Source organism: Astatotilapia calliptera, chromosome 14 (assembly GCF_964374335.1).
Source record: "Astatotilapia calliptera chromosome 14, fAstCal68.1, whole genome shotgun sequence".
Classification (NCBI taxonomy): domain Eukaryota; kingdom Metazoa; phylum Chordata; class Actinopteri; order Cichliformes; family Cichlidae; genus Astatotilapia; species Astatotilapia calliptera.
Window position 1 is genome coordinate 7,456,545 of NC_137435.1, and position 15,976 is coordinate 7,472,520.

General features: G+C 37.6%; 1 protein-coding gene across 4 annotated transcripts in view; it reads left to right on the forward strand.

The window, feature by feature from the left end:
• Positions 1 to 15,976, forward strand: part of arhgap42b (Rho GTPase activating protein 42b) — an 80,594-nt gene that overhangs the window by 18,784 nt on the left and 45,834 nt on the right. For all 4 annotated transcript variants that reach the window (XM_080288371.1, XM_026193698.2, XM_080288373.1 and 1 more), the window contains exons 2-3: positions 6,107 to 6,202; positions 8,944 to 9,005. In XM_080288371.1, coding sequence (XP_080144497.1) covers positions 6,107 to 6,202; positions 8,944 to 9,005 — 158 coding nt within the window. The remainder of the gene's footprint in view (positions 1 to 6,106; positions 6,203 to 8,943; positions 9,006 to 15,976) is intronic.

Below are 15,976 nucleotides of genomic sequence, written 5' to 3' on the forward strand. Positions count from 1 at the left end.
TCATCTCAAGAGAACAATAGTCTAGGGTTGCCTTCATTATCAGCAGTAATTTTTCAGAAATAATTTCCTCTGGCTTTTCTGACAGCTTTGTTATAAGATGCAACACTTTCTTTACAAGCTAGTAGATGGACTTCTAATTGAGTTTTTCTCCATCTCCTCTAAGCTACTCTGCAGACCCTTTTGAGCTCCTAGATAGAGGTGGTCAACCATGGGGATGATTTAACAGAGCACTTTTTTCCTACTTTGATTGGCATAATTAAATCTAGTAAATTAATTAAAGTGCTATTTCTTGTTAGTCATATCATCAACTGAAGAGTTAGTATTAATTTTGATGTCTGAGAAAATGAGTTCAGATATATTAAGTTCGGTGCTGCTATAAAAGACCCTTTACTTGATACTTTTATGGGTTTTTGACCACAAGGAAAAATAGCACCAAAACACTGTAGAGCAGTATCAGAGAGTGGAATGTTGTAGATATGTACAGCACATATTAAAAACAGAACTGTGTGACCAGGCTCATTAACCAAAATATCCCATGACGTTTTGGCCATTGCTGTTGCCATAGATATAAAGCAATATCAAAAATAATTTTGTCGAGGATTTAAATTCTATTATTTCAGAGTATTCTGATAAGCAGTGAGTAGCTTTTTGAATTGTGGTTTGTGGTTTATTAATTTTAGAAATGAGAACATTGGTTTTGCAAATGAACCAAGAGTAACAACATTGATGTTGAAGCTGAAGAATTAAGACAAAAGGCAAAGACCATATCCTGTAATACCAAAACTTTTGTTGTAATTTTAATGTTGCATTTTCCTGGGTTTTGATAAAGGCTGTTAGGAAACATTACATTCAGGTGACTGTAACATTGGTAGGTTTGGTAAAGGTTGGGTTAATCTGAGCATCAGAGTTAAAAGATCATCCATTATTGATGGTCCTGTGAGCACACCCAGACAACTGCAGCAGGGCATCGATCTGAAATCTGCAGTTTTAGAGTCAAAGTGGGAACGATAGTAGCGCATCAATGGCACAATACATTTTCTGAGTTCCTCTCAGTGCTGTTCAGTGCAGCCTCTGCAATATTTACAAGTGGTCGGTCAAACTTAAAACAACATATTTTTATGAACACTTCAGTGTGTGGTCTATTCGAGAAGAGAAGCCTTGCAGTTGTCTTTCTTAAATAGATGGAAATTGAATGACTCAGTGCTGACTGTTAGGGTTAGAATAATATCAGACCTGTCAAGCAATTTCTGTTCCTGTGAAGTTTAGACCCTTTTAGTGAGGATACGCTATTTTGTTCTGGGTAGCCACTATATCTTTTATAAACTGTCAAGCATCCTCTTACAGGCAATTTGCAGCAGAAAATGAAACTCAAAGGTTTGCAACTTTGTAACTTGATGGTTGCTCTTAAACTTTTTTTATTGTATTAAAGATAATTTGGATCCTTCTTAACGAGCAAAATTCAAAGCTTTTTCAAGTATAAGAACAAACTGTATGCAAGCATGTAACCATAAACCTACGTGTGCCATTTACACTTGAGACCTGTAAAACCGCTGGTACTTAATAGTACTTAATGAGTCTTTTATATTTTTAATGAGTCTATTACATAAACACAGTTACTGTATCTGAGTCAAATTTATTTTTCTTTTAACTTTTGAGGGGTTTTTTTAGGTAAAGACTGTTGAAGAGAGAATAATTAAGGTAAGAAGCAATTAGTGAGTCATTGTCAACAATAGATATGAGAACACTGCATACATTTGAACTGAGTGGGCTGGCAAATAAAAGGCAAAAGGCATTTTAGAATCTTTGCCTTGTTTTGTTTTTAATTATAAATCCAAAAGAAAGTTGAAATGTTGAAATATTCCCTCACGTGCCCGATCTTCACTCATTATTAAAATTTCACCTCAGCAGGCTCACACGTTAACCTTTACGTAACTGAGATATGAAACATATTAGCTTCAGTTGCACAATTAAAAACAGAGTAAAAATAACAACTGCAAGCAGGAATGAGGGAGCCAAGTACTTCCCAATAACAACTTCATGTGATCATGTCAAAAGTAAGGCTTTTTCAATTGGCTACATAATGCTTCTAAGGCTTAACCTGAAGATTATCAGGACTAGTTATGATGGCAAGTCAATTAGGCTGACATGACTAGTTGACATATCTTGACCTTGACACCCCCGCACTTTTACCAGATGCAAGCGCTACTAATTATAAGCAGAAATGTTGAACATTATTTAGCAATACCTTTTTCTTCTAAAATGTATAATATGATCACTTTCAATTTTCTTTGTGCTGTTTCTGCTGCTTGTTAATGTTGGTGACAGGGCTGCAGTTTACCGGATTTCCTTAAAAGCTTGACTTGTATGGTACTTGTTCTGGTGAGGAGCAGAGCCAAAGTTTAACAATATAATGGGTAAAGTAGATTAGATGAAAAGTTGTTGAAAAATGCAATAAACACTGCCACATATATACAGATATACGCAGCAATGTTCATTGCCATATATGGCATACATGAGATTGCATCTAATTATAACATGACTGTGCAGTTTAGCACAGCTACCAGGTTCCTCCACAATCACTAATCCAACGACACGAGGGAGTGACTGAAGTCGTTCTTTACAGAGCATATTCCAATACAAAATATTGTATTCACGTCTTTTGATTTATTTGTTCCTGTTTCATTTAGGCATTCAGTCTGAGAATTTCTTCACTTTTTTCCTGCTTTTTATGGATGCACTTCCTTTTATTCTGTCTCCACTGCCTGTGTCAACCCGTCTGTAATTCCCTCCCCCCACAGAAAGCGCAGAGTGGAGGAGTACTGGTAAATGAAAGATTTTTACCAGAAATACTTTTTATACTTAAAAGTCGACTGACTTGGGTCCACAGGAATTTCCTCAGTCTGAAGATCAGATGAATGATTATTAAGTAAACCACCGAACACACAGATAGAAGTTACTGAATTCATTGAAAAGTTAAGTTTGACGCATCGTGGCATGCTCAAGAAGTAGACATTAAAATGAAGTGACTGCCCCCAGTTGGTGTTCAGAGCTACAAACCAGTCAATTTGATTGGTTGGCATAGATTCTTACAGCAAAGAGACAAATAAGAAGATGGATAAGAACTCTTCTGGTGTCTATGCAGCTTCATTACTTGGCCCACAATTATAAGTGAGTCATGCGCTCGGTTAGCTTTATAGACGTCATCACTGTAGTTACTCTGACCCTTTCATTAAATGCAAAAAAACTGCTGCATTTCTTTCCTCCTTGTGATTTCAGTTGTAACTGTAATTAGATCTTCTCTTGAATCAACGCCCTGATTTCTACCATACATATCATTGGTTTATAGTGTACATCTGTGTGTAAGATGGAAACCAGATTTTAACTGAGTACTGTTTATTTTTGTTTCGTCCAACAGTTTAAAACTCCCTGGTGTAAATGTGAAGGTGTGTATGTCTTTTAATGTGTGAAAATATGGAGAATTTTTGTGTAGCTCTCATCCAAGCTGTTATTTGAGGGAGGAGAAAAATGAAACAATAGTAAGTTGCAAGTTGATGTAGCCTAATTGGGGAAATTAAGTACATTTTTTAATATCCCACATAAACTTTTGAAAACTGTTGACAAGGCAGGCAGAAAAATGTAGATATAAAAAAAACATTAATCAGCTATTAAATCGTTTCGTGCAACTTTTTTTAAGCAGCAACAGAAGTTAAACTCATGGTGAGGTGTCTGTCTGTTCCCATTTAGTTCTTTTCTTTATTCCATGGATCAAAGAGAAAGTGGGAGGTTTTATATAAGGCAGGTAGGGTTCAGGAAATGATAACCTAGTCTTTTTTTCCCATTGAGAGCATTAGATCAGAGACTGTTGAAGCACCTCTAATTCTTGACTGGACATGTTACACTCTGGTTGACTCATCAATCCAAACAAAGAGAAATTGCTCTTGGCTACTTCTGGCTCATTGCTATTAAGTCAAAGGTATAATACTTTGTATGAAGTAAACTTGTTCATAAACTTGTAGTTTTATGCATACAAATTTTAGAGACAAAGAGCTTACAACTGTGCTGCCTGCAGCTCTAACAATGATTGCAGGACGTCAGCCTTGTAACTTTCTGACCGCAGCTTGAATCAATTTTCTTTGTTATTGGATCATATTTGGACCAGTTCACGTGCTAAGCTGCGGTGTTTTGTTTCTCATTGCCACATTTGTAAATATGCCTCCAATCTTTTTTGGACTTTAGCTTGCTTCTATTCATCAGCAGTTATTACTAAGGCTTATAGATACTGTTGTCATATAAAAAAATACTATGAAATTCTCCTGCTGTATTGTTAAATTCTTGTGGCTCATTTAAATATTTTAAAAAATTTCCACTGGCAGTCACACGCACTTGTGTTTTCATAGCTGGAAGGTTTTGGAGTACAAAAAATGACAGTACTCTCTGGAGGTTGTCAAAAAAGACATTTGATCAAGTTAAACTGTAGAATACAATAAAATCATAGATTTATACCTAGCAGTGGGGAGTATCCAAGGGTGGACTTGTTCTATTGATTTGTATTTTCTGTGTGGGCTTTATCATTTTTGAGACAAAGGTTAGGCAGTTCATCTGGGCTTATTTTTTCAGATCCAGGTATTATGATCAGGCACCAGTAAATATTGCAAATGTGTGACTGTCAGTGGGCGTGTACATGGACAGACAGCAGTTCATAAAAGTCCATTATTTGGTTATCTGCTGTTATGAATTGTCAAGCTTTATGCTATTGTCAGTTTATATCTGTAGAAGTAGTAGGGCTGCAGTGATTTATCGAATAACTTGAATAACTCAATTAAAAAATATCCTTGACGCAGAGTCCTTCCTTTGATGACTTGGAGACTTGCAGTAGAAATGAATTTAGAGGCCTTTTTTTGCATGCCAGTAAAAATGTACATGGGTCAGTAAAACTCTGAGCCACTGACCTGGGCTGTTAGGCTGGACACTGAATTATTATTATTAATTTGTACAGTATGAGAACACCTCTTTTCAGCAACAGGAAACGTTGCATCAAAGCACAGGTCAATCCTCAGTTCTCAGAATGTTAAGATGCTCACTTTTCTTAATTGAAGGCACCACATGCTATTTTAAAGGCTTACAGACCAGACTTACTCATTCACTAGCACACTTCAGCGTGCAGGCAAACACAAAGACACATACACATGAACAAACCATTGATCTATCTCATCCATACGATACTTTTAGAAGCATTTTTTGCCTCCTACTAATGTAAGAAAGCCTTTCAAAAAACTGAATAAAGGCTGTTTAATGAATGTTTTCATTTAGTTTGTGTTCAAAAGAGCAGTTGATTTTAAAAGACTTGACTTTTGTCTGTTTTGAATATTAATTGTTGCCCATTAATAAGATAAAAACTAGGCCTATTTATATGCTGATCTTTTATGATGCAGCTGTGGTGCCCGGGGAAATAATTCCTTGCAACTTTACAATAATTAAAGCAATGCTATTGGATGTGGTGGTTATCTTGATATGGTATAACCATATGAAATTTCTGTCATTTGACTATCCACACGTCAGTACAACTTATAGAACTTGTAGCTGTTGTCCTGGGTTCTGCTTTGTTTCCGCTTTGACAACAAGTTCTGGGAGCAAAATTTTGGCACCCTTTACCAGGTGTTGCAAAATCTATTTCCAGTTATTGTGTGGGAAGGGATGGGGCACACGGCTTTTGCTCATAATTGGCAAAAAGATCTGTTATATGAACTGAAATAAATGCAGCAACAGAGCAGAAACCAGTAATTTGTCTCTGTGTCCACTAAACTTTTTTGATGTGGAACAGCAGAATATGTTTTGCCCGAAGTGTGTCTTGTTTTCAGCAATATGCATCTGCTTGTTCCCATTTTGTGAAAGTGGAAAAGCAAAATAAAGTAAAATCTAGTGCAAAAGCAAAGTCTGCGAATTTTAAATGGTTATTGTGTATAGTCCAAGGAGGTTACATTAAATTTGCATTAAATTACATTACATTTTTCTTTATAATGTACAATAAAATTTGATTCATGTGTCTTCAGTGTGCTTTTCATCTGTGGTATGCCTCATCTGATGCTCAGCCCATCTGATTTTCCAGATCTTTCTGCTGCCGTCCAGAAGTTCTCCCAGTCTCTGCAGGAGTTCCAGTTTGAGTGCATAGGAGATGCAGAGACAGATGATGAGGTGAACATCGGTGAGTCCAGTTTAACAAGGCACAGAGTATTCATCTCCTGCTAAGGTTTCATCTCTTGCATCACATCAATCAGATTTTTTTTTTATCTGATTTTTCTTTTATGTTTTAGTTTCTCGTGGGAAAACAGTTGCTGCGCCCCCACATGTATCATGCGGGCACTTGTCTTGTAAAGGTCACATGCTCAAACGATTCGTTTATAGTTAACCTGTATATTAGTAAAAGTAATTAACGAAGAAAGAAAATGATGTAACACTAATGCTGTTCATTTTTTCAAATATAATCCAGCGTGATCTTAGAATGGGGTTTGGCTTTGTGTATGGATGTTAAGCTTGTCTGCTGTGAATGTATAATTAATGCTATTGATTTGCTTATGATGCTTTTCCTGTATCTTTTCAAGCCTATATGAGATCAAAGGGACTAATTGTGATCAGTGTCAGAGATTAATGAAGGTGCAAACCTCCTAGCCTCCAAGAGGAATATGAAAGCAGCTGTGCAGAGGGCCTCGTTGGCTCTAATGGGCATGACTCCCAGTTTGGCCTCCTCTTCGTCTCCGTTTTTTGCACTGCTCATTATCCCCAGCTTGAGTCTTTCGCTCTGTGGAGCTGTAGACTGCTGAATTACTGTCCATCTGTGAGGGCTAGACTAGATATCGACCTCCTCTACAGGCTGTAATGTTCATCTGAATGCAAAATGAATAGTCCTTTTTTCCCCTCACAAAGCTGTTGTTACTGTGTGATGGCCATGGGTGCAGGAGACCAATTATATTTATTGGAAAAATCCACATCCAAATCTAAACCTCATTAGAATCAAGCACACTTTAATTAGAGACCCTTCCCTTGACTTCCCTTGTAATTAAGAATCTGATCATCTTAGACTCAACAATGGATGTTTTAGCAGCGCACCTGTAACTGAACCTTTTTGGCGATGCATGAAACTGGCACAGGAGAAATGGTTCTGATGACAGTTTCATGCCACGTGTTGGGAAGAATTTGTGTACTGTGTTATTTATAGACGTTGGCAAATTTGTTTGGGCAGCCTTTAATCAGGATCAAAGTAAAAATGAAAATGCAAAATAGTGTTTGTGTGATTTTGTGTCCACGTCTTCAGTATCCTTCCTGCAATACTACTCGGTTCATTCACCATGTCAGGGAGAAAAGGCCACGATTACTATTTGAGGAAAAAAACAGCCTGTTGAAATCAATCTAGTCATCAATGAAACTGAACTTTCTGACTGACATACCTAGACCCTTGTGTGAATGCCAGCCATGATCTTGATGCAGTATTGGTATAGTTCACTTTGATGCTCCTTACTTCCCCACATAACATTGGGATCCTGTATGTGCTGCCAGACAGGTTCATCTGACCTTCTATTGATTTCAGTCTATGACTTCCTGCAGTGACATTCACATTCCAAGCCAGAATGGGGCGAAAAGATTGATGTGGCTATAGAAATTTAAATCTTTAGAAAAGTTACAGCCCCAACTCATAGAAGGTCAATCCTTTAGTCGACAAGAACTGTTCAAATGTGGAATAAGTGAGATGAGCAAAAATCCAGCTCTGAAATGTTAAATATGGAACAGAAAAAGCATCATTTTAAGCACATAAAATTGATTGTAAACATACAGCTCTTGTTGTTGTCTAGCTACAGTGTGCAGAAAAATGTACATTTAAAAAGCTTATCTTCCCAATTCATCCGTTCCTAAGGTACTAAACTTTATTTAATTTAGTGATTCATCGGGTTTATTGCCTTCCCTCCACTTAGCAGTGAATGATATGCAAGTTATAACCCCACTTTGACTCCCATTTCCTTTCTTCACAGTCTAATCTTGTCCCATCAGTGGCTCCAGCTGTGCCCTTTACCCCCTGAGAGGTTTTCACCGTTGATAGAGGAACTGGTAGCATTAATAGGAGGCCAGCCTGCCTGCAGGATCACTGGCACAAAATCATTGCTCCCCGGTCTTTAAAAGCTTTGGTGTGTAAATGGACCAAAGTGTCTAAGATGATGCATGGGTCCCTATGCCAGGCTGTCGGGGTTGATAATGATGTTACTGTGTTGGCAAGCAGAGCAGCTCGACCGCTGCTAAATGGCTAGACATAGGGTGACACAGGGGCTGACCAAGACAGGCCACGTTGTATCTGGCCTTCTATTTAATGAAGCTGTAAAGCTATCAAGGCACAGTTCTGTGTCAGATAAGCCTCGATGCATTGTATGCTGAATTCATCTGGCCCTGCAAAATGTAATATAAGCCACTGAAGTATAACCCTGATGGCAGGAACATATCTCTATCACATCAGTCTCTCCTGTATTGTGACACTATATTGCAAACCCTAGCTGTGGGAGAAAATAAAGGGAAGCAATCAGTGGGTTCAATTGAAGTATTGTTTTTTGTTGGTTTATTATTCCTTTCTTTTTACTGCTGGTCTTGGCTTAAATTGGACAGCTGCATGCTTTTATTAGGTTCTAAAATGTACTGCACTGAAAGGTCTGAAGCTGCAGTGCAAATAAACATTTTAGCATCACGCCTCTCCAGTGCTCGTAGGGTGCCAGGACCAGCTGACGTTTAACGGCTATGCTTTTTTTTCTGCTTACGTATTTTTTTAATCATGTGACTGTGTCAACAGCCCAGTTCACTGTGTGTACTCTCTCAGCTGTGAATATATTGTGAAATGGGGACTCATACATACTGATATATATATTGACCAAACATTTTAATATGCCGATATGTCTTATTCTGTTTCAGCCCAGTCATTCAAAGAGTTCTCGCAGCTGTTGAACACCGTTGAAGAGGAAAGAAGACGCTTGGTAAGAATCCAATTTTAGACACCAAACAAAACCATAATTAAGATTTCAAACAGAAGCGCTGCAGTCTTTATTGCATCCGGTGATTGACAGCGATTTTTATAACTTGATATACAACAATAAAACAAAATCACATTCACTAAAGCAAATATTGCCAATTATCTAGTTAATAGTTTCCTCTTATTTTATTTTGCGTGCTGAAAGTACGTTCACTTTTAATCTGTTTGCTTTGCTAAATCCAAACATTCGATTTTAAACATGGATTTTGTGTCTGGAATTTATAGTAGTCAATCAAGACGATAGAAATATCAGTGAGTTTGTGGTTGCAGTGGGTGGTCATATAAAGTTTTGCCGCAATGCTAATGATTAGTTGATGTAGTTGCAGCTCACAAAAAGCAAAATGGAACAGTAGCTGTTTATTTTACCATAATGAAATCAATTTGATTTGTTACTTATACTGAGTACTTAGTAGATCTGCATTAACCTGTTGACCAGAGCATCACAGTCTCTAGTTACACAGCTTTACTAACTTAGTTTATAAGAACATAAGCTATTACTGAATTATAGGAACTGACATTCTTTAGAGGTTTTTATTCTTGGAAGAAACATTTTTCCTATGGGTTTCAGATGACTGGAAGTCAACAGAGCATAACATAATGATTGATACAGGTAGTAATATGAAAATACATTAAAACGGCAACGGAATGGAGAAACTTTGGCAAAACAATTTAAAGCCCCACATTTTCTTTGATGGATTTTTGAACTAAGATCGTTGGCTTTTTTTTTTTTAGCATGGTACAAAAAGTGGCAGTTATGGCTCCGGATGGCTGGTCTAAAGGTCAGAAAAAAAGGCTTCCAACTCCGCTGAATGCCTGCAGACAAACCAGGCATGACATAAAGGGCAAGGGCATTGGAAGGGGCCAGAGGGAGGGGCTTATGCCCCACCTGGTGTGAGAATGTTGCAGAACTGAGCCCACACACATACACACACACACACACCTCAACCAACAGTATGGCTTTTTTTTTCTTGGAGGATAAGCAGTTGACAGCAGACACGTTTTTTTGTGTGTTTGTCATAATTTAATTTTTTGGCTAATGACAGTATAGAGATATCTGTTGAAAGGAACAGAGTATTTGTCTGTGCACACCTCCACGTCATCTTATCCATGCATGGTTTTTCTAGTGTGGATTAGACGGTTAGAAAGCACAGTTGTAGAGTATAAACAGTACAGTGAAACATAAAATGCTTGGTAGTATTTTTGCTTTTACTTTATTTGTTTTAAAGTTGCACATCTTTAAAGTTTAAGTTTTACAACTTTGTTAGTTCCCCTGAGTCGATGTTTTCATGCAGAAAAAGAACATATCCCGTGTCTAGCATTTAAAGGTAAAAGTAGCTGTTTATGAAAGTGGTACTAAGAGATGTCTCAAGGCAGCAATTACATTAGTCTACATACTTCAGCTGTACATCTGATTTAAGAGGTCTGATATGCAAATGTGACCAGCTGTAGGTTAGCAGTTACAGGTTTTGCAATTACCTCAGACATTTTCATTAGAACTGTGTTCACCGTGACGGAGGAATCTACAAACTTTATACTGCCACGTTTTTTAGACTGCAGAGAGTAAATGTTTGATACCAAAACTTTTATTTGAGATAGCTCACTGAAGTTTAAGGTACAGATCTCACATAAGTTTGCATGTCTACAATATGTGGTTATTGTGGTTACATATATACAGCTATACTGACAAGCATTCACCCTCACATTCACACCCCACTTCTCACGCTAGGTAGCTGGGATGGGCTACAAGCTACCATATCAGATAAGTGTTAGACGATGGATGGATGGATGGACATGGCTATACTGTACCCATGCTTCTATGTTCTTGGATAGGCTTGCAATATATTTCTAAAATTATGTAGAGTTTCAGTGAATGTGAATGCGAATCTCACAGCTGACACTCAAAGCACAACTCAATTTTATGATGGAAAGAGTTGCACTTAAAGAAATGGGTCATCTCTCGTTAGGCTACATACCTTTAAGGAATATTGTGTCATCCTAATCATTTTACAAGAATAAAGGTAACATTAATAAATGTATGTCACCTGTGAAACATTTTTCTTTTCTTTTTTTTCCAAAGCTCAGATGCTTACAAATGCATTAGATCATGCGTCTTCTTCGCAGTTAGTCAATTATTGCCAATCTATTTCACTGGCATCGGAAATTTTAACCAAGGTTAACCTTTTGTTTAACCAGGAAGTGAGTTCTTGAGATAAATAAGCTGTTTTGCAAGCCTGTCCTGGGTTGATAATGGCAACATTAAGCTAGCATGTTTTTTTTGTTTGGCTTGTTTTTGGGGTGGTTTCACTAATCTGAGCTCCCAGGGAAAAACCTCCACAAGGGCTAAGGGCTTCTTGCTGTGAGTCATTAGCAAAGCAATAATTGATAAATCATTATTCCATGTGCTCTTTGGATGTTGCATCAATGCAACATCCAAAGAGCATTTTCTATACGTAAACATAATTATCATCTAATAAAGAGCAGCAGGCCTTTCATTAGTGAGGTGGCCAGGCAGGCCCTGAGTCAGAAGGAGACTGTTTAAGAGCTTTGTATTTGAATAGTGATCGTGGAGATTTCGTCTGCTTTCACACCACATCAAAATTCTTACAAAGTTAATTTTCACTGTCTGGGCCCAGAATATGCTCATAGAAGTGATTCTTAATCTGGCGAGATTAGCTGCCTGGATAAATAAAACAAATAAGCTGCTGATTCTTTTCACATTTCTAAGTACTTTGTTAGATTTGGGGGGAAATGTGTTAAGAAACCCACATGCTGAAGAGGGATGCTTATCTAGTGCATTCAAATGTTGGGAGTGCCTGACTTTTCTCACTATTGCCTTAATTGGTGTGTCATGACCTTGTGCTTGAATAAGAGAAAGCAGCAGCTCTGACACCTGTGTTGCTCTGAGCTAGGAAGTAGTTCAGGAAGTGATGCAGAGCTTTCTAATTAAGACACCTGCATATACAGAGCATTAATGCAACGAAGAAAGTGCCAAAGTCTTCTGTATCTTAATTTAAATTCATATACCACGGGTAGTCATAATTGCTTGTTTGTGTGCCTGCAGCACCACTTCTAACAAACTTGATACTGAGTATGGGTGCATAGGTGGTAGCATGAAATACAGCAAAATGTGTGTGTACGGTATATTAACTTGTGGGTGTGAAACACCAGTGTAACCTTAGAAATGAAAATCTTGGGCTATGATGGAATCAGTGGTGGGCATAAATGCTTCTTGCATGATTAGTTAGAAATATCAAAGGAAATAAATGTGTTTTGGATGCACTGAGAGTCTAAGGTTTGTACAGGTTATATATACAGGTTTGTCCTCTCCTGAATAAACATGCACTGTTGTTGTTTGTTTATTGCTTTTTGTATCTTTGTGTGTAATTCTCTTCCTCTGGGATGCTGGTGGTCATCTGGGGGCTGACAAAGAGGGTATAATTTATCTGTGCATTTATTAGGATTCAACACAAATACTAGGAAGCTGACACTAGTGCTACTGTAGACATAAAATTAAAAATTGACAGGACAGATACATATTAAAGCACGTTTGCATGTGCATTAATATGTAAATATTATGTAGTCGTGTCATTTCAAAATGGTGAAAAAAACAAAAACAAGTCAAAATGACAAGCAGAGACAAGCTGAACTGGATAAGAGAATTTAAATGACGGCACAGCTGAGAATCCAAAGTCATAGAAGTAAATTTAATAAATCAAAGCGGCTATGGCTAGGCAAAGAAGCTATGGGATGCAGCACTTCATTCATCTTTGATAGATTTAATAAGTAAAAACATATTCATAGCACACACACACACACACACACACTTCCCCCCCTACTTGCTTGAAAAGTATCCTCTTTGCATCATCTTGCCTCTCTTCACCTAGCAGTCTTCTGTCTCCTCAGATCTCTGGAATATGCAAGAAACAGGGTTCTGATCTCTGCACTTTGAGCTGATTGTAATGTGATGCAGGAAGAAACGCTTTTTCTTATGGTTTTCTTTCTTTCTTGTTTTTTACCTGTGTGCATTCTAAATCTCTTGGGACACAGGTGCAATGTAACTAATGCCTTAGATAAACTTTGTATTTTTTAAATCCCCGTGGTGTGCAAAAGTGACTTTTTGATATCATTTTCCAAGAAGATTATTCAAGGATTTTGTTTACTTTGAACTGAATGCTGCCTTATTTTTTTCTCCATTGCTCCTATATATGAAATGGAAACTTTAAATGACTCACATGACTTGGGGCATAAAACTGTGAATGATGCTCCTCAGTAAGCTACAACAAGTACTTTGCTCATTTTTATAGAGCCAAACTGGTTATACCAAGTTCACTGATTGATATATACGTCCTAGTTTCCACTACAATAGCGTCTTGATTTGATTTGAATGACCATTCAAATGCTTTCGGAAAGCTTTGATGAGTCCAAGAATGTCATATTTGTCTTTTAATCACTCTTTTTTTGTAGCAGATCAAATAAAAAACAAACTGCCCTCAAACTGTTAGCATACATCATTTTTGTACAGAGAAGGTCAAACATCCATAGATGACCACAAAACAAAAAATGAATGCTGTAGCACCCAGAATGTAAACACCTTTCAAGTCAAGTATAAAAGCTGATGAAAAAAGGTTAATGACACCACAGAGCTTATAGAGCTATTAAATTACTTGTTTTGCTATAAACAACATATTGGTGGCAACAAGCCAGTTATGTAGGAATAAAAGAAAAAGGGTTTAATATCAAACCCTTTAGATTATCTAAACTTGCAGTCAGTTTAGGTCTCAGCTAAAAATTAATAATGAATTCATTTTTATTTGAAATGATTAAATGAATATAAAATAAAGTCGAGTTTCTACCATGTTTTTATGCTGATATCACAGCTATATAATTTTCTTGTTAGTCTCGATATGACAACTCCACAGTATTTTTTTTTTTAAACAGCTGGAGTGTTTTGTAAGGCTATACTCAAAAGACTGAAATAACCCATTTACATAAGCAGTCAGACCCTTCACTTCATACTTGGTTGATTCACCTTTGGCAGCAATCGCAAACTCTAGTCTTCCTTGGAATGAGCCACAAGCTTGGAACAGCTTTCTTCTGGTTTCTCCTATTCTTGGCAGAATTCTTTTAGCTTACCTAGTTTGATGGAAAGTGTTGGTGGATAACAACCTTGAGGCCTCTCCAGAGATTCTCCTGACTCTGGCTGAGATACTCCAGGACTTTTACAGAGTTTTCGAAAAGCTGGTCCTGTGATTTCTTCCTGGTATGCTTATTGTTGTCAAAATGTAAAACGTGTCTGACTTGCCAAACATTGGCACCGTTTTGATACTGCCTCTAAGACTATGCTTGACTATGGGGACGACTGCGAATTGCGGCCAGATTGTGAAATTATATTTTCAGCATATACGCGCTTTTCTTTTCATGGTCTGAGAGTTTGTCATGTGCCTTTTGGCAAACTTCCAGCACGCTGTCATGTGCCTTTTTGTGATGAATGGCTTCCGCCTGGCCATTATACCAGAAGGCCTGATTGATGGAGTGCTGCTCTAATGGTTGTCCTTCTGTAAGTTTCTCCCATTTTCCCAAAGGAAATTTTGATCTCATTTATAGCGACCATTCGGTTAATCTAGTCTGACCAAGGCCCTTTTTCCTCAGTTACTCAGTCTGGCTGCTGATCAGATCTAGTAAGTCCTTAGGTTCTTTCAAACTTCTAACATTTAAAAATAATGCGCCATGTTGTTCTTTGTAGCATTTATAGTCCTCTTGAATTTTCCCTATAGCCTTTTATGGATGTTCAGGGAGATTATATCCCTCTGTCTCATTGTTTGGCTTCCCCAGCTGTGAGACCTTAAATAAACAGTTACATGACTTTCCATTTAATTAAATTAGGTAAAAGTTGACCACAGTGAAAATCACCGATAGAAGCAGAATAAACCAGAGCCTAACTGCAATTCTAATAAAGTCTATTGTAGTCGAAGTCTAAATAGCAGACAGGTATCTCACACTGAACTACAAAGATGCAACAAAAAGTACTTCACAGCTTTTAATTCACAGTCAACTTTTCACTGTTACTGTGTGGCAATGCACAAAAAGGAAACTCCCTGAATCTCTTCCAGATCCACTGTCACAGTTTATGCATCTGACTGAGACAAACCAGGAGAAAAGTACAGATAACCAGAAAGTTTCATCTCAGTCTTTACAGCAGTTGGTCTTCAGAACTTAATTAGCACATCTCAAGCCAACACATGTTCACCAAATGTATGAAACATTTCCTAACAAGGAGACTATCCTATGCTCAAACCATGAAATATTGTGAGATATATCAGCTGAGACTTGACTCTCTGCTATTGTTAAACCACAATCACTGCCAGATGGTGTTTCTATTTTGCAGGTTTGTTTCCCCTAATAGATTACAGCAGACAGATGTGCTTGCAGCCACACATTAGTAAAAAGAATAGAAAAAAACTTGTCATGCTCAGACAGAGCAGTTGAAAACTTTCAGAAGCTGGCTGTGGGGGAAAAAAAGGAAGAACCCCTCCATCTAGTACCGTTTCACATCTGGACTGAATCTGTAAGAAAAGCACAGACTGATGAGAGTGACTAAAAATGTAGATATTTCAGACTGGATATAGAGGAAATATGCATGTCTCAAATCAAGGTCCCTGTCATTTCTGGAGTATTACCTAGCGTGCTTTAAATCTAAGTTGCCTCTGGTGCTTGGACAAAACTCTTACCAGTAGCACAATTTCTGCAGGGTTTGCCAAGCATGAAGCTTTATATTGTCTGTTGGCTCAGCAGGCAGCCAGGCCTAAAATCTTTTTGCTTTGTGGCTTGTGATTGGCTTGTCAACTACCCAAGTGTGTTATTCCTCTTAAAAACTTCCCAAATTCTATCCTGGTAAAAAGATTTTTGCTATTATTC